At 36.4% G+C, this 23,166-nt stretch overlaps 1 protein-coding gene across 4 annotated transcripts in view; it reads right to left on the bottom strand.

Moving 5' to 3' along the window:
- Window positions 1–23,166, bottom strand: part of DNM1L (dynamin 1 like) — a gene marked incomplete at both ends in the record, with an annotated part of 34,367 nt that overhangs the window by 3,791 nt on the left and 7,410 nt on the right. Inside the window, 16 exons of one of the 4 annotated variants that reach the window (XM_079549744.1) lie at window positions 298–465; window positions 2,653–2,730; window positions 3,870–3,926; window positions 5,332–5,424; window positions 6,147–6,236; window positions 6,362–6,517; window positions 7,740–7,860; window positions 8,149–8,355; window positions 8,657–8,788; window positions 9,434–9,554; window positions 11,245–11,407; window positions 11,836–11,922; window positions 12,889–12,960; window positions 13,975–14,021; window positions 15,192–15,230; window positions 19,622–19,769. In XM_079549744.1, coding sequence (XP_079405870.1) covers window positions 298–465; window positions 2,653–2,730; window positions 3,870–3,926; window positions 5,332–5,424; window positions 6,147–6,236; window positions 6,362–6,517; window positions 7,740–7,860; window positions 8,149–8,355; window positions 8,657–8,788; window positions 9,434–9,554; window positions 11,245–11,407; window positions 11,836–11,922; window positions 12,889–12,960; window positions 13,975–14,021; window positions 15,192–15,230; window positions 19,622–19,769 — 1,779 coding nt within the window. The remainder of the gene's footprint in view (window positions 1–297; window positions 466–2,652; window positions 2,731–3,869; window positions 3,927–5,331; window positions 5,425–6,146; window positions 6,237–6,361; window positions 6,518–7,739; window positions 7,861–8,148; window positions 8,356–8,656; window positions 8,789–9,433; window positions 9,555–11,244; window positions 11,408–11,835; window positions 11,923–12,888; window positions 12,961–13,974; window positions 14,022–15,191; window positions 15,231–19,621; window positions 19,770–23,166) is intronic. The other 3 variants (XM_079549746.1, XM_079549745.1, XM_079549747.1) reach the window with 3 other exon arrangements.

The raw sequence follows: 23,166 nt of genomic DNA, 5'->3' as shown, positions 1-23,166 counted from the left end.
GGCAGTTGAATTGAGACGAGCTGAGATTTGCTTCTGTTTTAGAAGCGATCTAGATAAGGATTTTACTTCATAGAAATTGAAATTTCTGTGAAAGAAAGCCAATTATCCCAAATTGTAGGCTGAAACTAGAAAGGTTAACAAAGGGAAAAGAGAGAGGCCAGAGCTCCCTTTTTCTATAGTGGCCATTATTCATGAAGATATATATTAGTAGCAAAGTCACAACATAGAGAATTCATATATTTTACTTCCCGAGCCTTAACTGCAAAGAGGAAGTATGCATCTTTCCATCACACTCACCACATCTAATAGGTTTACAGCATGTCCTTTTTGAGGACTAGCAGGAAGAGCTGCAGCAGGTTTTGGTTTTTCCTCTGCTGATCCCTCCTCTGCTTTTGAGGTTTTCAGCATTCCTCTCCAGTTGCCCGTTCCAGACTCCTGAGATACATCTCCTGCTCCAGCAGCAGCCTGCACAAACAACACATCAGAGAAAAACGTCAGAGTTAAAACTTGAACTCTACAAACAAGATCAAATTTGTTATTAGTAAGCTATTGGTAAGAAAGACTCAATAAAAGATTTTCATGTGTGTATTTTTATTTCCATATTCTGCTCTTCTCAGCCCCCACTTTTGTTTTGCCTGTGGGAGACCAATTAGAAGGATACTTTCAATCCATTAATGAGAGTAAAATATCCCTAAAATGAAAGACTTTTTAAACTCGCATTCTTCCTAAAAATGGTATGAAATCTCTTGCACAAATAAGCTTCACCATTTACAGATCACTGCTGAAACACAGTCTTCCTAAATCTATTGGCTTTTACCACGTATCCTTAGAGTAATGTAGCCTACACTATCAGGATCATTCAGAAAACACATATTAAGTTTCAAGATTCACCACAAGGTCTTGAAAGATCTCAGTGTATTTGAAGTCTTTGTATAGAAACCAAAGTTCTTTACAGTAACAGCTCATGAAATAAATGAAATATATGCATGCTTATGTTTCCAGGTACCAAAGCTATGAATGTATTTGTGTGGCCAGATCTCATGTTACAGAAAGCTTTTTGGTACCAAACAAATAAAAGAAAAATCTCCATCTTCTGGAAGCAAAGATAGCACTGTCTGGGAAGTAAAGTTTCCAGGGAAAGAATGACTTTTTTCTTCTGAGAAGAGGATGTAATACTCAGTTCTTACGGATTAGAAAACATGGGAGAAAAATATTAGTAGATTGTACACATTAGATCAGTATTAAAAGAAAAAAAAATATTTTCATGTGGGACAGTGTTAATTTTTGTTTTGCACCTTCCCATAAGCCTAGCAGCTTTTCTATTTACTTCATACAGTAAAAAAACCAAGGTAATCTCAGTGCTGGTCACTAAAGGCTCTGAACCTACTACTTACAATTTCCTTCAGAAATAGGAGGAGTTGAGGTAGAACCATTTATTGTGTTTATAACTAAACCACCCCTACAGGCTGATCTTGGGTCTGAAGAGTGAGGGAATGGCAAAGGAAGTACACATGAGGAAGAAACCCAACTGAAACGTGCACATAAGTAGTCTTAATAAAATTGCACTGCTCTTCAGAGAAATACAAAATAGATTATAAGAATTCAAATGAACCTCCATTAATAACAGATGGCCATTGATAAGGAAAGCTCCATTACTTTTTTTCTGATTTTAAAACAGCTATTTAAAGTGGCAAAAATCCCTATACCTCTCCCATCCAGTATTACTGTAGAGCATGCTTTATCTCCAAAGCAGTTTCAGAAAGCTACATTCTTTCATAAGAAACAGAGCACCAGAGTATACACCACTTAATAAAGAAGAAGCTTTGTGGGAAACACAAACCAAATTTGGCAGTTTCCTGCAACTTCTGCAGTCACAACACTAACTTCATTACAGATCCCAATTTATTTTTAGTTGTTTGCAGCATATCAGAACCAATAAAACTTTGACCAAAATCATAGTTAAAGTTCTACTAATGTCTAGATTTTGACTTAACCGCTTTGCTGAGGACAGAAATGACAGCTATGCACTAGAAGCAGAACATAAATACACAGTAAAGCAGAAAGCCTGAGTCTCCTTAGTTACTCCTACTACACAAATTTGTGACACTCCATCTTCTGTGACTCCAATGAAAGCAATTAGCAAAGAAGTCTTTACAGCACTTAGCTGTTATTTTACATGGCAACAGGTCTGAAGTGCAAAAAGCCACTGCAGAATACATTTCACGCATAGAAGTGAACAGTTAAAGTCAGACAAGGGGGCTCAAGTTTTAACAAAGCCTGTAAGGATTCCCTGCAGAAAGCAGGAAACTCACATTTTTAGTTTATCTTCTGTTCTTCTTCAACTGTCAACACATCAAAAACATGCAGTTTAACAACCATGCTGAAAAACTTGGATTACAGTACCATTGCACCAAACAAGCAATTGACAACAACATATTACAACCAAGAGTTTAAACAGAAAGCAGTGGCTTTGCCAACTAGTTGCACATCTTTACCCACCGCTGTGCATACTAAAGTCGTGAAATGTAATGTAGTCTACACCCATCTTGTTATTAGGGACAGAGAACTAAACACAGACTGCTTCCTGGAGTACCTGAAGTGCACCACAACATCAATTGGCATGCAGTGCTTATAGGAAAAATCAAGACAGACCTTGCCATCAGCCTCAGCAGAAGCAGCAGTAACAGTCTCCTGGGAAGCAGGTGGCAATGCACCTGGAGCTTTAGTAGACTAAAGAAGGTAAAAAAAAAAATGCAGGGGAAAAAAAAAATTCAACTGAAGACCACCAAATCTACCTAGCACATTCATGCACTTTTAGCTTCTAATATATATATTTATGTGTTGGGTTTTTTTTTAATAATCCAGAAAAGAAAACAGTAATGTAAATGGAGAAAAAAGCATGTTCAAGACAGGTAAGGGACTTCTGCTTTATCTTGTTCTTCAATTTCATTTCAGCTCCTACCCTGATAATTTAAATATGAAGTCAACTAAAAGAAGAACAAACACTACTGAAAGCAATTTCTAGACAGCTGCCTTAACCTTCTTGGTTAATCCATCACAGCTGCCTTCTACAGACTAGAGACAGTAATATTGAAGTCTGCTCTGAGACTTTCATCATACTTATTAAGCTAAGGAACTTAAAGAATCGATTTCTATCTGCTCCACTAACACTTATTATAAACATAAGCTTAAACCATATTCTGTGCATTCAAATGTGAAATCCTTCACATAATACTAAATGCACGACTGTCTGAAATCCTATCTGATTGTCAGACCTATTTCCACAAGGCAACATTTTCATGATGCTTGGTATCCAAGCTCCAAAGATTGTACACAACTGGATTATGACAATCCACTAACAACTTTATCTCCTCTATCTGCTCCCAAAGAAAATAAGGCTGCACTAAAATTGCAGTCTTAAGAGTGACTTTAAAAAACAGGTCACTATGCTGGCACAATAAATATTTTAAATCAGTTGTTTATCTTTTGGTATCAATGTCACAGCCTTAAATATAAGCATTCATGTTCTGACTTCATCTTTACTATCTGCAAACATTTTCTATCTGCAAACATGAGGCCTCATCTGAAATGACATTCAAGTAATGTTTGTAATATTAATATAGATTTATAGGTAAGTCCTCAGAAACCCTTGATTTAAAACCCAAAAATCTGCATCTTTGGAAGAAGAAAGAGCATTCTATTTCAATCTCAAGAAATCAAAAGAAAAAAAGTCAATACTTGGAAGCTTCCCAGCGTGTTACTAGGGCTGCACATCAAAGCTTCCAGCATTTAGATTAGATCAAAGGAGAATGCATTACACTGAAAATAAACAAAAAAAAAAAAAAAAAAAAAAATCAACATTTACTCACCTTGTCTCGTGGCACAGAAGAAGGCAGTTCCCGTGCTAACCTGTTACGCCGTTGTTCCTTTAAAAATAATCCAGCAAGACTTCAATTATGCATCGCTCTGTCTCAATACACATCCAACATTCATATGTTACAGATGACTTCAAATTTTAAAGACAAACAAACACTGATACTTGAATTTCAGCTAGTGCTTTGTAACTATACTACGATCCTATAAAAGCCTCAGTTTGGATAAAACCACTTCAATTATCAGATCAAAAGTAAATTTTCAACATAAAAAGCTTCTGCAAAACTTTTTGCAACACTCTTCATAATCAAGACCAGAGCCTTTAAAAAACAGCATCAAAGCTAAGTGGTTTGGCTCAGCATAGATTCCCTACGACCTTCAGTAAGCATTAAATCTTCAAAATTAGCTGGAAGGATTTAATTTCACATCCAGCATAGTTTACTCTGATTAGCCAAAAAGGAAACATTGACTTCACAACAAAACAGAATTTGAAGCGATCAGATCAAACTAAAATCTGATTTTTCTTGAAATTAGTAATTGATTCTCCACTGAATAAAGATAAGATGTTTTACATGCTCTGTTTCTTCAAAACGTTCAACGTCCTGTTCAGGAAGATGTTGGAAAAAGAACTAATTTAGCTAACACACAATAGAACAATAATTTCATATGTTCAACTTGACAGAGTCCTAATTCTCATACTCACAGCAGTTTGTGCAGACACTGTACCTGAACTAGAATTTACCTTGGTAGACTGCTCTTCAATCAATTGCATAACCAGTCAATACAAAATATATAATAGAAAGCAAGAGGTTAGAACCACCCATCAGAAATGACAATATAAGCATTTAAAAAAAATGTGTTGGATTAACAAGTGAACACAAGAATATTAGCAAGCTCTCATGCAGATGGATGAAATACTGCAATGAAAATAGGACTTTGGGAAAGAATTCCATCTACCACACTTGTACAGCAACTGCTTCTATAGGATTATGATAGCAACAGAGATTACCTATCAAAATTGAGCGTGCAAAACAGAAAGGCTACAGAAATTGTAAAACTATATTTCTTTAAAGTCTCTCTTCCAAACATTTCATTTAATAGCCACTTCTCTGATGCCTATCTTATTTTTAGAAAGACACAGAAGCAGAACTGTTTTCAGTAAAATATCAACCACTGGTTCTGAACATAACATGCAGTATAAATCTAATACATCAGCTGATCACAAAGTGTACACTCCATTGTAATAATCAAACCTCCATACTTCAAAACATTCAACTATGCTTCATAGAAAAATTGACAAGTCTGTTCTGCCACTAGTTATTTAGATTCTCATTTGAAAAGTCAAAAGATAAGACAGATTGGAGCAAGATGTAACCTGTGATCATAGAAAATCCTTCAACTTATCCACTTTTCACTAAGCATATTGGACTTATTTTTGATGAAAATGTATTTTCTTACCTCTATGTTGTTATTCATTAACCCACAGGCATCAGCAAAATCTGGATGTTTGGTATTGATATAGGCTAACTCAATAGCCACTAAATTGTGAACCTGCAATGAAATGATATTCACAGAAATTCAGTGAGTCTAGTGGTAGCAAAGAAAAATGACTTACACTGATATTCTAATTGCCTGGAGTACAATACATTGTAACTGTCCCTAACCAAAGATTGTTCTTACTGCCCCAAAGACACGAAGTTCTGACCTTGAAGAAAGCAAGAAAGGAATTCAGTCTATCACTGCAACACACTCAGATATTCAGCTTTTCTTGAAATATGTATCAGTTTAACTTGTTAGCTTTATTAAGCTAACCATCCTTCAGCAAGAAATAAATAAACTCGGCAATTTAAGAAGTGTAAACAACATAGTCACAAGCCACAGTGAGAAACACTGCACTACTTGCACATAAAAGTTTTGTTTGCTTTTCACATAAAGATACTTTGTACAAGTGTGTATGCTTGATCTCCAACAAGCAGCATATCAGAAATTTAATGATCAGCTCTCATTTGCCAAAAGCCATTAAAAGTGAAAACAACGCTTTACCTTGACCTTCTTGAAAAAAATGAAACACAACCCTACCATGATCCTTTTGTTTTTTATCTATCTTCTTCTGTACTACAAGCTTCAAACAATGTAGCTATTAAATAGTTCACCATTATGAGTTGTGATTCTTTCAAAAATTTGGGTTCCAGACATTACAAAGCAGATAGAAGCATCAAGGAAAAGTCCAGAAAACACTTTTTCCAGCAACATTATAAAACATGAAAAATTACCATTTCATTTGTGACAGGAAGCCTTCTACGCAGAAGACAGGTTACAACTTCAACTATGGCATCGTGTAACTTGGGAAACCTCAGCAACTCCTAAAAACAAACATTTACTGATAAGACATTGGGGTTTTTTGGGGGTTGGGGGATGGGGAGAGGAGGGAAAGAAGAGTGGGAAATGCCCAATAATTTAGAACATAATTCAAACACGTTATTTTTACCTGTGTACTGTAATTACTACAATGTTGTATAATTCTTTGCATTTCTTCATGAACCAGCTCCACACAGCGAAGGCTGGGCTCTTCTAAACGTTTGATTTGCCTTTTAACCAGCAATTCAAATGAAACTTCAGGAACAAACAAGGCAGGACGGGGACCCTAGTTTAAAAGGATGGTAAAAGTTGTGAAATTGTATGTTAAAACGAGGTATTTATATTCAGTAGTTTCTGGTGAAGCCCATAACAAATCAGGTCACGGTGTTCACACCCAGAACACTCAGAACAGGCCTTGCCAATGTAAGAGTAATACCTGTTATAAGAATACTGAAACAAAAAAAGGTTTACAGACTAAAGACATATAGAAAATGCCTGTAAGACTGATTTAGTGTTAAATAATGATTAACCAGCACCCTTGTCAAATCTTGAGCATTTCTACCTGATCTTATAATTATTTTCAGGTTTATGGATCCAAGTTTAAATAAAATTTATAACAAAGACTAAAACATTCTCTTCCTAATTTTCAGCAGACAGGAGAAGTAGCACAGTTTAGGGGCCATACAATTCTCACTGGATGACAGCTGGGTTTGCTTTTAAATATACTTGGGTGCAGTGTCACTGTGTCATAAATTAAATTATCCCAAACGCTGACCTTGCAGATCAATACAATTTATCAGCCACTAAATCCTGTGTTAGATTTACAGAAGGACAGCAGCATGCACACATTTCATTGCTGCAAGTATCTGATGTATTCCAAGTCTAAATAATTACTGACCACAAAACACATCCGTCTGACTGCACCAATCAAAACGCAATATAAAAGCTGACTTGTTTGTTCAGTCAAGTTCTAAGAAGTGAACATTCTTTGTACTGCAACATTTAAAAGTAAACTTACAGTGAATTCTTAGCAACATCGATTCCCACATTGACAACAAAACCAATCATGTAAATACTAAACTACTAAAGAGTCACATCCTTTATAGAAAATGAAAATATCTGAACATGTCCTAGCCTGCAGATCACACACTGAGTCTTCATAGCTAACACAGAAGTGCTTCATGCAAAACAAGTGCATAAGCAGTCCTTCATCACACTTTCTCATACACGTAACAGTACAGGGTTGCCAAAGTTGGGCCTAAGCTTAATTTCAGCCTATTCACAACGGAAACACGCAAGCACTTCTCTTAAACTTATTCCATATCTGATAAAGGCTGCAAATCTGAATGTTGTACTTTTCTCTTGAAATAACAAAAAGGAGGATTCAACGTATTCACATAAACTCATTCAGTTGTTGTTAAGCCCTGAAGCAGCATGAATTAGTTGAGACCTTATTTTGAATCCAATATATACAGGAACAGCACTTAGAACTACAGAGTAACACTCACAGTAGCATTTCTAATGGCAGTCAGGATATCAATTGTGTTAAGGCCACCTAAAGGGTCAACAGATTCTAAGGTTCGTCCGAAGGTCTCATGAAAGATGTAACAGATTCTGGCTCCACCACATCTGAAACAGCAAAGTAAATGAAATTAGTAAAGAACAAAAAAAGCTCTCATTATGAACTTTTTTTACAATTACTTACATTCAAACTATATATATATATATATATATATATTAAATATATATATATATATATATATATATAGATAGATATATATATATATATATATATATATTTTTTTTTTTTTTAACTACATTATACTCCAGTGTACTATTACTGCCAGTGTAAGTCAGCAAGAGTTACAGGCTCGATCTAAACACAGTCAAAATTCCAGAAAACCATTTATTACTCACAGCTCAGAAGTCTCTATGTATTTTGCTGTTCCTTCAATAGTATTGCAATATTCTGTAGCAAATTTGGTAATAAGTTGCAATAAAGTGGCACTTTTGTCCTCAACAGGTTCCCCATAGCTGTTAAGCAGAGACTGGTACTGAGCAGCTAAAACATTGATTCTGGTTTTCAGTTCTGGCAAGCAGTCCCTGATATGATGCATGAGTAGTCTAAAAATAAAAAACAGACCTTTGTGAGAGGGAGGGAATTTCAGTGTTATCATCTCCATCAAAAGAGAGATGAGACAGAAAATAACCAACAAAGGAAAACATTTGCTCAGGGAAATTACAGTAAATTCAGAAATTGAATTTGGAACCAAACAGAGCTTTCCTTATTGTTTCACTGTACAACACCAAAGTAAAAAGGAAAGGTAAATATAAATGATTACATATATCATATATCAATCTACATTTCAACATACCTTGAAAAGCACACACAATTGTTTGTTGTTTGGTTTTTTTAATATAATACCTGTTCAGTGTTCTAGCAAGATATTTAGTTCCATTTCGATTGGCTAGGGAGGGATACTTCTTTTGAAGAAAACCATATTCATCACGAATAGAATCGGCTACACTCTTCTTATTGTTAATATCCAGCTGACTCCTGAAGTTAAAAGACATAATTTCACACTAGTTAACATTCAAAAAACAATTCACGCTTGTTTTTTGCCTGACAGGACAACTGACCAGCAGAGTTTTGCTTTAGACAAGAAAAAAGACAATTGTTCCTATTTCTTGGTCAATAAAGAAGGGGTTCATCTACTATCCCATGGAGCACAGGTAGTAAATCAGTACAGGTAGCAGTCATACACAGACTAAGCAAAAAACTTTATAGTACATGAGATTAGATCTAGCTGATGCAAAAGATCAGAGTGAACACGTACTAAAGACAGTACTGTGCTGTTAGCAGTTGCTTAGCCCTAATATATAGTATCTATTAGTGCTGAATTAGCAATAATGTGAATAGCTGATCAGAAACATCCCTCAAGCTAAAAAAAAAAACAATCAATATTGGGAAGAAAAAACAATCAATCAATAGTGGGAAGAAATAACGCTACAGTTCTTCTAGAAAGAAATAAAGACATTTCTTCTAAATTAGCAGTTGGTTGATGGGAAGAACAACAGAGATTTTTGAAAAGTAAGAAACAGGTTTGTTGGTTGCTTATTTCAATGTCAAGTCACCTTACTCTTAAAATTCATACCCATGGCTAAACAAGTGAAAAAATAGTGTAAATGTGCCCAGACAGACCTGTTCACTACTCCAATGATGCCAAGTTTTACTGGAATCACTCTGCCCATGAGCACATCCATAGCATCAGTGCCCGCATCCATGAGATCCAGCTTTGTGATAACAGCAAGGGTTCTTCGACCTATCAAAAGGACAACTCACTCACAGGGATGTTTTGTCTTCATCAAAGCTCAGCAGTGACAAAGTTTCTCATACAATTGCATAAAATGTAATAGATCAAACCAGCAGAGACCAGCACAAGAATGTGTGGTGCTCATCTACCTGGAGCCTTTTATTAACAAAAGCGTAGAAAAATAACCATTTAGCACATATTGCTCCCCATGCATAAGTGGTTAAAGATTTAGGAAACATGCAGTTTGAAATTGTATAATTGCTAAATGTAATAAATATTTTTGAATAGTATGTGAGGTTGCTGTAAAGCATTTATGGAGAAGACTTAAGGCAAATAGGCAGGGGACCTGTAAGTGTGAGCAAACTGAACACGTTTCTAGGATATATGTAACACCACATCATGGCAATTCACATAATGAAACTATTTTTGAAGCACCTCTACTGCTGGAGAAGCTGCTAGAGGAGGTAACAGGACCACTTCAGTCACTGTGCATCAAACACATTCTCAAAAGTACCAAGAGTCTGAAGAAGCAGCATGAGATTAATGAAACAGATTTTTGTCAAATATGTAACTCAATGTTTTCTGAGTGAAAACAACTTTGTTTTTTTAGATGAATTTTAGATTTATTTAATTTAGATTTTAGATTAGATTTTTTAGACTTTTGTTGTTTTAGATGCTGTGGGAGAAACAGTCACTCAAATTCTCTTTGCATGCTACTGTGCCTACAAAGCTTGCAACATGACCTGAAATTTCAGATCTTTAAAGTTTAGAATTTTGGGAAGTGATCCAAAAAACACAGCTGATCGCTTTTGCAGGAATAAATGAAAAAGAAAAGCTCTGCTGGCTGGAACCAGGACAATCTGACTAAAGAGAAAAACAAGGGAAGAGATTCTCCCTCGAAGCTGTGGACACAAAGCTGACCTGTAGTTTGAAAGCCAGTAAGAAATACTACTTCTATGAGAAGAATTTGATGGGAAAGCATACCAACACAAAATTTTTCCCTAATTTCAACATACCTATGTTCAGAGTATACACTTTCATAGTCTTTCAAATTACACAGTACCATTTATTAGTAAATAGCAGCTTCAGCTTTGTTTCAAAGTCATTAGGCAAATATAAAAGTTTTATTTTTAGATTTTTTAGATCCTTTTTAGATTAAAACAAAGCAGTCAGTTCTGTCATACAAACGTGGAACACTAAAATGGATACTAAGAAGACATATTAATTGTATTCTCACCACAAGTCATTAAAGTAACATCTAAACAGATAATTATTACTGCAGGATGACGTATTTTCTCTTACAAAAGCAAAAATATTTGACAATGAAGCATGAAGTCATCCTAACAGATTACACTACTAAAAATCTCAAAACCACTAATATTCTGTAATGCCATTTTGTTGCTCTGAAAACAGATGTGGCTTGTAGGACTATTAAAATAGTTTTCTGATCTGTCTGTAAGTCAAAAAGCTCTTAAGATATTAATTGATCACAATTTTTTCTGAGTTGCAGAGACTGAAACTGGAAATCTTCAAGCAAATATAATAATTGTATTTTCCAGGAAATTAAGTAACATTTTCCTTACTTCTTTTTGCTCAAACAACTTCTGTTTTGTTTTTTTGTTTATTTGCTTGTTTTTTAATTAAATCCTAAAATAAAGCTGAAGCTGAATTACAAGATCTACTTTTTCTTGCTGCTTACCATCTGGATCCACTTCCCGTGCAATTTTAAGTGCTTCTGAAGTGGCCATGTCTGTGTTTGCTGCTGTGACTGCCAGAATAATTGAATTTGGGTTGCTGATGAATTGAAGGATTAGTTCTCTTATTTGAAGTTCAATATCTTTGGGCTGATCACCAACAGGCACCTAGGGGGAAAAAAATATAGTGCAGAACTACTCAAAACTGTACATTTATTCCCATGTTAGGTCACTAACTAAAGTTTTCAGCTCTTCCCTTTCCCTCTGGGGAGAAAAGAAAGAAGAAAGTGAGAGAAAGAGAGAAAGAGGAAAAGAAAAGAGAGAGGGAAAGAAAGGAAAAAAGAAAGAAAAAAAAAAAAAGAAAAGAATGAAAAAAGGTCACTATAACAGTGAATAGCACCAGAAACCTAAATCCTACACCAGAAGATGGTTATATCTCAAACGTATATAGCCAACTACTTTATCTGAAGGAAGATGTAAACAACTTTTAAGAACTGAAATACTAATCTAACAATACAAAACAAAGCTTAAGATCAAACGAAAGCTCCTTGTTTCAAAACACAGTGCTTTCAGAAGGAGAGCATTTCATGTCTTACCTTTGTCATTCCTGGTAAATCCACAAGAGTCAGATTCACAACATTAGACGAAAAAATCTTAAGATGAATTGGTTCAGGACTGATACCCTAGAAATGTATTCACAGTACAATAAAGTTAATCACTGTACCAAATTACTTAAATGACACTTTGGAAAGTCAAATCTGAAGCTCTGTAATAATACATATATAAACAAAAGAACACATTTCTTCCATCATGCATCTTATCTGTTTGGTGGAAGAAAAAAGAAAGCCACATCTGCCAACCAATTTCTTTGTATTTAGCAGTTGCCTTTTATCCCCTCAATATAATGCATAAAAGGCTTTATTTCATACAATAACCATAGAATCATAGAAAGGCCTGGGTTGAAAAGGACCACAACAATCATCCAGTTTCAACCCCCTGCTGTGTGCAGGGTTGCCAACCAGCAGACCAGGCTGCCCAGAGCCACATCCAGCCTGGCCTTGAATGCCTCCAGGGATGGGGCATCCACAATCTCCCTGGGCAACCTGTTCCAGTGTGTCACCACCCTCTGTGTGAAAAACTGCCTCCTAATATCTAACCTAAACTTCCCCTGTCTCACTTTAAGACCATTCCCCCTTGTCCTATCACTATCCACCCTCACAAACAGTTGTATCCACTCAGTCCTTCTCCACAGGGCTGCTCTCAAGGAGTTCTTCTCCCAGTTTGTATAAATACCTGGGATTGTCCTAACCCAAGTAATTACACAGATATTCAGTAACACAATACTTGATTTTATAATCACACATGAAGGAATGCATATGGAAACAGTGGAAGCAAGTTTAATATTATTTTTTACAGGATTATTGTGGAAGTTTTGAAGTAAAGCAACAACAATTCTCTGTGTTTTCTTTTAGCTTTAATAACTTGACTCATGAACACAGTAAAAAATCATTAGACACAGTAATGTTGCTTGCTATCTCTTCTTTAGAACAGTTCAGTGCTTTTCACTTTTAGATGTCAGAACAGGTTAAGAAAGCTTTCAGTAGCAAGAGAATCTACACCAAGACAAAGATAGACAGTTCAGTATTTACCTTGTTATTTCCTGAAATCCTTTCTGTTTCATTTTCTATTTCCTGACGAATTTCATCGAAATCTGTATAGATCTGAAGTACAAAAAAGAAAGATTATGTAGATAGCCATTTATTCACAAACATCTAATAGTGAAATAGTGCCTGTTTCTCCAAGAGACAGTGAAAAATTATCTAACTATGTATACAGAAGGTGAGGGGGAAGAAAGGAAGAGTGACTAATAGCTACTGCAAAAGCTACTGCTGTGACAACAACCATCAGTGCTCAGAATTAAAGGAATCAGAATCTGATGGCAGTTACTAGCACTTACGACAATATCAGACAAGACAGAAAACAAATTGCATTCACCTACAGAGAATTTCACATTTAATTCTACCTCTAGTCTAGTTACAAGCTTTTGAAGTTGATGAACAACATCAAGCTTCTACTCCTTCACATCCTGTGAAGAGACAAAGAACACAGCCTATCATTTCCTTTTTACATTCTTGTTTACTGTGTCCTCTTTCCATCAATGAAAAGAAGCCACCACCAAGCTACCCCATCCACATGTTTCCTCTGTGTTCCTCTTTAAGATCTCTTCAACTTTCAGTACTACCTACAAAGTGAGGAAATCAGTTTAAACTAGTAAAACATCTGCCAACAAGGAGTTTTGCAGCTGGCAAAGACAATCAAAGCCTAATTCTTAACTTGAAATCCTCAGCCATCCCTGTTTCTCTCTCCTTGCTAAGTATTCGACTCTTCCTTTTCACACCTTTGTAATATACCTCTAAAGTAGTCAATTCTTCAGTGGACTGAAACGACTTGTGATATACAATTGTGTATATCACAATTGTATACTTGAGTATACAATTGTCTTTGCAATTTAATTCATGCACAAAAGAAAAAAAAAAAAGCAGCAAAACAACATTTTTAGGGTCAAGATAAATAACTCAGCGGAATCAATGATCCACATAGTTACTGGCAAGTAACTAAGGCTTTGGTTAATCTTCTACTCTTACAAACAGAAAAACCTGAATACTCTGGCATGCAACATAGCAGAATGGTTCTCTTGCTTGGGAAAGGCTGCTCTGTAACCAGAGCAAACATACCTTATTTTTGGTGTGAAGAAATTTACCCCACTCTTCAGCATCTATCTCTGAAACAAAGAATTGGTACATGAGGAAGAGGAAGCAGATTTTCCAATCACATTTTTCTGAGTTTGTTTGTTGAAGACTAGAATGTGATTTATTTTTTTTTCAAGCAGCAAGAATTAGTTCACTTTCTGCTATTAGACATTAAATGGCTCAGTACAAATACATTTATGATTCTGCTTATTTAAGCACAGCATCTTTAATCTGTCTCTCTTACACAACGTCTGCCTTCATGATTGTGAACTGAGCCAATCAGCTGTCCTACCATTCTTCGGAAAAGGTCTGAGTTCATTAAAAAAATCAGCTTGCAACAGAAAACAAAACAATTATTAGCAACAGCTTAAAAAGAAAAAACCCTGAAAAAAATATTCATCAGCTTATAGCAACTTTTCTTTTACCATGCAAATGAGATCAAATTGCAGCTGAAAGAAAAAGTTAGAAAAACCTGTAGAACCAAAACAAACAAACAGAAAATACATAAGTATTTTACATAACAATGAAGTCTTAGGAAAGCATGTCTCTTCCCAAATCTGTCATGGACCAAACATCTTAATCTGTCACCACAGATGCCTGAAATTACTTGGGGGCTCTTCAAGAGCAGTCCCAGAAACAGCAAAGACGGTTTGATCAACTCCTGCTCTGTGGTGTAGGCAGCAGGCAGCATCATGCTGCAGATGTTCCCAGTTCCACAACTGGGTTTCCAAATACCAAGAGTTCCACATAGAATTTTTCAGTTTGTGATCCTTTCCCCTCTGCTACTCAACGAGCAATCTGCTCTAGAAAAATAGCCTACAAGAAATTTCACAGCTTAACAAACACAATGCTTACCTAACATTAAGTCAGCATTCAAAACATTTTTTCACTCAAAGCGAATTTCAAGGTACTTCAATCAACAGAGATCTTTTAAAGGATTTGGGAATTAAAAGTGCAGAAAGTTCTATGAGGCAGCAACCACATAGAAAAGCAAAAGTCATCTCATTCTAAAACAACAAGGTCAGAAAGCTAAAAAAAAGAAAACAAACCAAACCTAAATCACAAGACTTAGCAAAATAATCAACATAGTAGCCAATGTGTAAAAGAGTGATCACCAATAAAGTGGCATGAAATGGACGTGGTTAGTGTATACAGGCATGCACTTCATGTGCAGGGAGAAAAAGCAAACGGATAAAGGCAACCTTTAGAAAGGTGTCTTGGATTTTTCCATGTAGCAGGGTCTGCAGTTAAAGAGAAACAGCAGTGAATGATGTTTAAAATTTTTCATCATATTTAACATATTTAGCATTTTATTAACCCTTCACCAAGAGATTATATTACAAAGATTCACAAATGCATGCAGACAGATGTGCATGCTAGTCCACTACTGATGAGAATGTGTAACATTAACAATATGCACAGCAGTAAGATCTTAGCACCGATAAATGATGAGTATTAATCAGATATTCCATATCACAAAGTTTACTTGATGATCTCTTTACTATTGCTGCTCATCTGATTCCAACACTTTACAATATTTTTGTCTGAGGACAGAGAAAAGCAACAGTTGGTCTGCAAAGCTGAACTTCTTTGGCAAAATACATTTGTCATCATTTACTCGTGGCAAGAATGAGAAAAAGTCAGGTACGTATTTAGTGTCACTGGAGATAATATTACTGCAAAGGAAAGAAACCTGAGTTTTGCATCCATCTTTTTAAATGACGAAAATAAATCTATGCAGATTAAAAGAACCAGTTACAGCAATTCTGAGACAGATTTAAGAAGAGACAACATTAGCTATCACCATTCTCAGCTTTGTGAGAGTTTCTCACCTATATAAACCCCATCACAAAAACAAACGGAAAGTTCAAAGTTCATTGAAGGGTTGATGAGTTTACGACTGTATTTTTCTGTGACACCAGTAGAGCCTCATGGAAGTGCAAAAACAAAACAAACCAGGGAAGACCTTTTTTTGTTGCATGCTGGCTTGTTTGGCACAAAATGCAAGGAGCACAGCAACAACTGGCTCATCATTTTGGAAAGCTTGCTAGATCTGGGGAGTAAATTCTGATGTCTTGCACTTGTGGATAAGTCAGAACTTCTTCAGTTGAAATACACTGATTTAGATGAACTGGATCTATTAAAAAAATTATTAAATATACTTCTGTCCTCACTGCATTATTAGAGTTAATGAACAACCACAGGCATACAGGAAAATCATTGTTAAGAGGCATCTATTTTTTTTTTGTATTGGCTGATAAATCAACAAAATCACATACCAGCCTCCACCTCAAAAAAAGTGTAAAATGAAAGGGCTTATTAATTTCACATCATTAAACAGGTTTAACTTATTTACTGTATAAAGGAACTACAGCAAAATGCACATTAAGGAAAAAACTACAGTACTTTCAAAGTTGTATTACTCATCCCCTCTTAAGAACTGAGAGAAAGATGATGGGTACAGAACCAGAAGATAGAAGATACAGCAAGATATTGCCACCACCATAATTTGAAAGAAATGGAGCAAGCACTCCTTTGTTATCTTCTTCTCAGGGAGATGATGTAGGACATGCTGTTTCAGTCTTAAATTACTGGTTTTCTGGCAGCACAGAAATCTGCTGCTAGATTTAGTCCCATGCATAATTTTTTGGGTTTTTTTTTTTTTTTTTAATATCAACCAACAGATTTTAAAAATAGATACAAAAAAAAAAAAAACAACAATGCAGCTTACTGAGAAGTATTACATTTTAACCTGTTAACATCCATGGATCTAATGAGAGGGGTTTTTTTAAAGCTTTAACAAGATACAAGTTTTCCTTGCTATATATAACACAAGAGAAGATTGAACCTGTGATAAATGGCTTAGTCTTAACCTCAGCCTCAGAGCACATGGAGGAAAAAAAAAAAAAAAAAAAAGAATAAATGCAACGTCCCAAGAAGTACAGCAGGTCTCATTTGGTGCAAATGTAAGTTCAATTCATCCTAGAAGTTTCATTTTATGTAGTGGGAATCTTTCACCTCACTCACCTGAAGTCTATGATGATACACACACCTTTGACATTTGAAAAAAAAAAAAAATTCCCAATGGCTTTAATTTAATGCATTGGAGTTTTTAGGAAAGGAGGAAGGATTCGCATCAGGACTCTGAAAGTAAGGATTCTCAAGGCAAGGAGGAAAGCATTGATAAATGTGACAAAACAGAAATTACAAATCACAAGGAATCACAAAGCAATAAGGCAGTTGCACTGAAGTATCTGGTCATGCAAAGAGTTCACAAGCACATTCAGAAAGCAACACGTTAAGGCTGATGATCTCTTGTCCAAGATTTCGTGGATAAACCATTCACACCAACAAGGTCTTACCCACAAGTCTTCCCTCTACAAAATTTATAACATTCAAGCTGTACCTCAACATGCAAGTCGTAATAAAGGTAACATCTGTATCTGTCAGTATAACAGGCTGCCATCTGTTTTTTTCCAAGCTTGATCCCATGTTTTCAGATGAAACAACATAACCTATGCATACACTAAACCACATCAATGACAAAATCATTGATTTGCCTGAATTTTTGAGGGAGAGGAGAGGCAAGTCAAATGCAACTGGTGAAAGTTACAGAAGTTTGTTTGTTCTTAACAAACAAGCCCACATTTCTCTCAAAGGAACATCCAAAAGAAATTATGTCTTAAATATGGATGTTTTTCTCTAAAAGTCTAAATGGACCTTATAAATATTAATTCAGCCCAACATCCTAGTGCAGTAATATAGTGATCCCAATTCCAATTTAAAATTCAAATCCCTGGATCAAATGCAACCTACAGCAGAAAACCTCTGCCTTGACTCAGAATTCCCTTCATTACAAAATTATCTTGTATACCTGTAAAGTCACAGAGAATAACAAAATCCTGTTTTATGTAACAACCCAGAATCAAAGGTTATTTTTTTTTTAAAGTACCAAAACTCATGTATTGTGAAAAACAATTAGCATAAAGCCACTTAGAAAGAAATCCAATGTGCCATTCTTAAACAATAGGCAAGAGAGTCTATGCATTCCCTATCTTCGAAGGATTTCAAGGCCCAAATGGATAAAGACCTGAGCAATCTGGTCTTGAGCTCAAAGCCGGCCCTATTTTGAGCAGAATACTGGACTTCAGACCTCCCTGAGATCATTTCCATTCTGAATTATTCTATGATCTCTTCACAATCAAGCACTGCCTGGATTGTACACTGAGTCATGCATGCTAAAAGCACTTAATTGTTATGAATCAGAATTGTGTTTTCTGCTTGCAGCAATATTGAAAATGGAAGCTTTAACCTTTCAGCTGCCCAACTTTAGTAACTGTTTTTCAGAATCACAGGGGTTGGAAGGGTCCTCAACAGATCAGTGAGTCCAACTGCACTGCCAATGCAGGTTTCCCTATAACAGGTAGCACAGGTAGGCATCCAGACAAGTCTTGAATATCTCCATAGAAGGAAACCTCTCTGGGCAACCTGTTCCAGTGCTCCATCACCCTTACTGTAAAGAAGTCCTTCTGCATGTTTGTATGGAACTTTTCATGTTCAGGCTTTAGGCCACTGCTCCTTGTCCTATTGCTACGCACCACCGAGAAGAGCCAAGCCTCATGCTTTTGCTGCCCACCCTCCTTGAGATATTTACAAACATTAAACAGTTCCCCTCTCAGTCTCCTTTTCCTCAGGCTGAACAGACCAACAATTACAAATATTACACTGCAAAGAACTTGATACCCTAACTTACTATTCCTAGAAATCAGTTCCGAATAATTTAGACACACTGAGAAATAATAACTATAAGCCCAAAATTATCACACCATCAAAAGTCTGTGTACCTTTACTATCTAAATTTAATGTGTGTGCGTGTGCGTGTGTGACAATCAGTAAGTGGCTATGCCACTGTTCTTGTGAAAGAGCAAGAGCAACAGGAGTGTTCAAACTTCCAAGGGGCCACTGAGATGACTTTCTTCATCTGCAGCAAGGTAATAATGAAGCACCACAGAAGACAAAAGCTTCAAGGTACACCTTCAGACAACTTAAAGCATCGTACTTGACGTGCTTAAAATCTCTCAGAGTAGCTCAATCAGTAACTGTAAGCTACAAGAACACATCCAATTCTCCTCACATCTGCTACAGCTTTCTTTGGTTTTGTTTCTCCTACTGCTTAGTCCAGAGCTTATCCATCTCTTCACTTCCTTCTAAAAAGTCACACACTCATAACTTCAAGGAAAGGTCTTATATAAACAGCAAAAAAGAAGGGGGAGTAAAGCACACACAAGGAAATCATGTTCTTGATGCTTCATTATCGAAACTGACAATCGTTATTGAAACTGAAATGCTTCCTTTGGCCTGATTTTCTCAAAGGCACTTGCTAAGAACAAACAGGAACGCTTAAAACATTAAAGATATTCTAAATACCCAAAAGCTTTTGATGTCGTGACATTTGCTTTATGGACATCACAGTTGTGACAATGCCAGTCTTTTCTTCCAAGGAAAATTATTTAAATGAAAAAAAAAAAAAAAAGTGTTTTAAGATTACAACAACTGATTTTACAGTAAAATACACCAGAAAATTAAAAGTCTACTTCCTGCTAGAACAAACACACTCTTGGATCACACTTACCATTTTCATCTCCAGCTGTTTTCCGACCATCCTCTGGGGAAACATGCACCAGCTGCAGAATGAGGGGTCTTCGGGTCACAACTCCGGTACCTCGTGGGAGCAGATCCCTCCCCACAAGGCTCTCCAACACTGAACTCTTTCCACTGCTCTGAAAATTGGAATACAGTTACATGACCTTCTTGAACAACAAAATGCTGCCAGTGTATCAATTTTAGTTTGTTTTCACTCCCTTAAACAGCATTCAGCTATCCTCTGCTATACAGTTATATGGAGCATTCAACAGACTTGCTGTATCTAATAGGGACACCGCACCACATAGGCAATAAAGGACAAATCTGCTATAAAACAGTAAATTTCTAAACTTGACCTTGACATTTAAAAGCCATGGTGATAGATGCATCTTCTATTTTTTAAAGCTAAATCAAACAAGTAAAAATAAATCTATGTCATTTTCTAACATCTTGCAGTAACACTTAACTCTGTAGTCCAACACGAATAAAAGCAGGAACATAAAACAGAAAACAGTAACTATATACAATTGAGTCCATCAAGCCAAGACAATCCTGTACTTCTAGTAGTTTTTTATTATTATTCATAGATACTATATTACATTGGCTTCATCAGTACAAATGATGTTTTATAATCTAAACATATGAACAGAAGTTGTTTTACATTGTTTTTCCTCCTCTGCACGTGTGTGTGTATGTATACACACACATATTTACTACTGAATGGCTGCAAACATCTATCCACAGAATAACAATCTGTAAGAAGCTGTGAAATGCTTAGAGGTTGGGAAATTCTAAACTCTCTTTAAGCACCTACATTCAAAGCATTCTGTAAAATCTCTCACAAAACATCAAATTAGGCTACATGGTCCAATAAGAAAATGTGAACACATGGGTTGTAGGAGTGGTTCAAGATTACTATGATGTTAAAACTAACAATTAATAACAGACACAGTTATGTCAACATAGTAGTTCAAAAATCTGACCACTAAGATTCTGAGGGTGGTGTTTTGTTTTTAATATTACATTAATATTGCATATGTATTCAATTCTTCCTGTTTTCTGTAGTTAATAAGTCAACATGGGCACGTCATAAGAAAACCTGCCCTGACAATCACAGTAGTCAGTTAGGAGTTGCTACTATATGAATCATCTTACCAAACAATTACTTATCAATATCATTTATTTTAATGGATGAACAGCAAAACAACACAGATTGTACACATTTTTCCAAATAAATCTACATCAAATTCCATGGTAGTGAATTGAAAGGAAGAGGTGCAATCCCAGGCACATAGACAGGCTTGAAAACTAGGCCCAGGTGAACCTAATGAGGTTCAACAAGGCCAAGTGCAAGGTGTTACACCTGGGTCAGGGCAATCCCTGACACAAATACAGTCTGAGTGAAATGAGAACAGCACTGAAGTATTGGGTATATCAGCAGATGAAAATCTGAATATGAGTCAGCAGTGTGTGACTAAGAAGGCCAACTGCATCCTGGGCTGTATCTACAGAGGGGTGGCCAGCAGGATGAAGGGGATGGTCCATCTCTGTTCTGCCCTCATGAGGCCCCATCTGCAGTACTGAGTCCAGACCTGGGTCCCCCAGTGCAAGAAAGATGTGGGGCTGTTGGAATGGATCCAGAGGAGGGCCATGAAGATGCTCAGAAGGCTGGAGCACCCCTCCTATGAAGAAAGGCTGAGGGAGCTGGGCTTGTTTGCACTGGACAAGAGAGGGTTCCAGAGAATCACAGAATGGCCAGGGCTGGAAAGGACCTCAAGGATCATGAATCTCCAATCCCCCTGTCCCATGCAGGGCCATCAATCTCCACATTCAATTCTAGAACAGGCTGCCCATTACCTCATTACACCCTTCCAGAACTTGAGGGAAGCCTATAAACAAGATGGAGAACAACTTTTTATAAGATTATGCAGTGACAGGATAAGGGATTATGGCTTTAAGCTTAAAGAGGGTAGGTTGAGATTACATGTAAGGCAGAAATTGTTCACAATGAAGGTTGTGAGGTACCAGAGCAGACTGTAGCTGTAGATGCCCCGTCCCTGGAGGTGTCCACGGCCAGGCTGACTGGGGCTTTGGGCAACATGATCTAGAGATGTCCCTATGCACAACAGGCAGACTGGAACTAGATGATTTGCAAATGCCTCTTTCAATACAAACCATTCTATGATTCTATACTAAATTACACATGGAACTAGAACACTATATCCTACATCACTCCCACAGCCCAGGTATTTTCAGACGTAAAAGGAATTATCTGAATCCTTTGCAGTGGTTTAATAAATGGCAAATGTGAAGTCATACATTTGATGAGACATTGCAATACTCCACACATCAGGAAATTTGTTTCTAATTGCATTAGGTTTCCTTACTGAAGCAATCTGCTTTTGGAACATGATACACTATCTAATAATGCACTCCTTAATCTGGGTCCCATATACATCCATTACCAACAATTATCTGGAAGCACAGCAAGAGGAGCAGTAAAAACAAAACTGATCTTTCTCTGCCAGGGGGGAGAATTGAAAGACATGGAGTCTGTTCAGAATACAAATTCAGTTCAGACAACTTTTCATATCATTGTAGGCAGGGACTAACTATTACTTAGGAGTAAGAGTAGAGTAAGAGTACCAGAGAATTTGAGGGGTTAAATCTGCAGCACCATCATGCTTATTTTATCATCTCCTTGGAACTACTGTCATGATTTGAAGCAAGGACTGAAATACCAATTCCAGAAAAAAGCATCAACACATTCCAATCTTCTGTGGCTAATCAGTCAGGTTTTCCTCTGGACCCTGATCCTAATTTGGCATATCTGCAAGTCGTAATGACCACGGGAACTTTTTATAAACTGCTCAGAAATAAGTGTTTAATGCTCTGCTCTGTTACCCATCTGTCTCACCAAGTTCAGTAGACAGCAAAACAATTTTAGAAGTACAAATAGAAGTACTAAAAAAAGAAGGGAAGATACGCACAGGGACTGAACTTAAGAAATGTTTTATTTCAATACACAGTACGTATGATGTAAATCTTACCGGTTTCTTATTGCTGCATAAACAGTTATATTTTCATCACTGTCAACATCTTTTTCAGATTAATCTAAAAGAATCAAGGATGAAGGACAGTAACAGGGAAACAGTGGGGCACTTCTTTCAAAAATTACAAAGCTGAGATCTGTCAGAACTGTGACAAAAAAAAAAAAAAAAACAACAGCATTTCTACTCATTAAACATCCTTGTGACCCTGCTTTACGTCCTCATTCTACCTTCCATATTTACATGTCCCTGCTTATTTCACCTGTGTGCTCTTCTAAGTAACAGTACACATACGCTCCCATCCATTACACTAATTCTTATGAGAATAATTTCCTTTGCAACCAGCTGAATTACCAGCCACACTTCTCAGGAATTCTGAAGTGGTGGATAGGACACGACTTTGCCCAGCTTCCTTTGCAACAAGATTCTATTTTCAGAAACTCTTCAGGGTTGCGGACATGGCAAATGGAAAACATTCTGCATT

This window comes from Tetrao urogallus, assembly GCF_951394365.1.
Source record: "Tetrao urogallus genome assembly, chromosome: 1".
In the NCBI taxonomy this organism is placed as follows: Eukaryota; Metazoa; Chordata; class Aves; order Galliformes; family Phasianidae; genus Tetrao; species Tetrao urogallus.
Note: the sequence above shows the minus strand (reverse complement) of the source record. Positions and strands in the feature narration are given on the sequence as shown.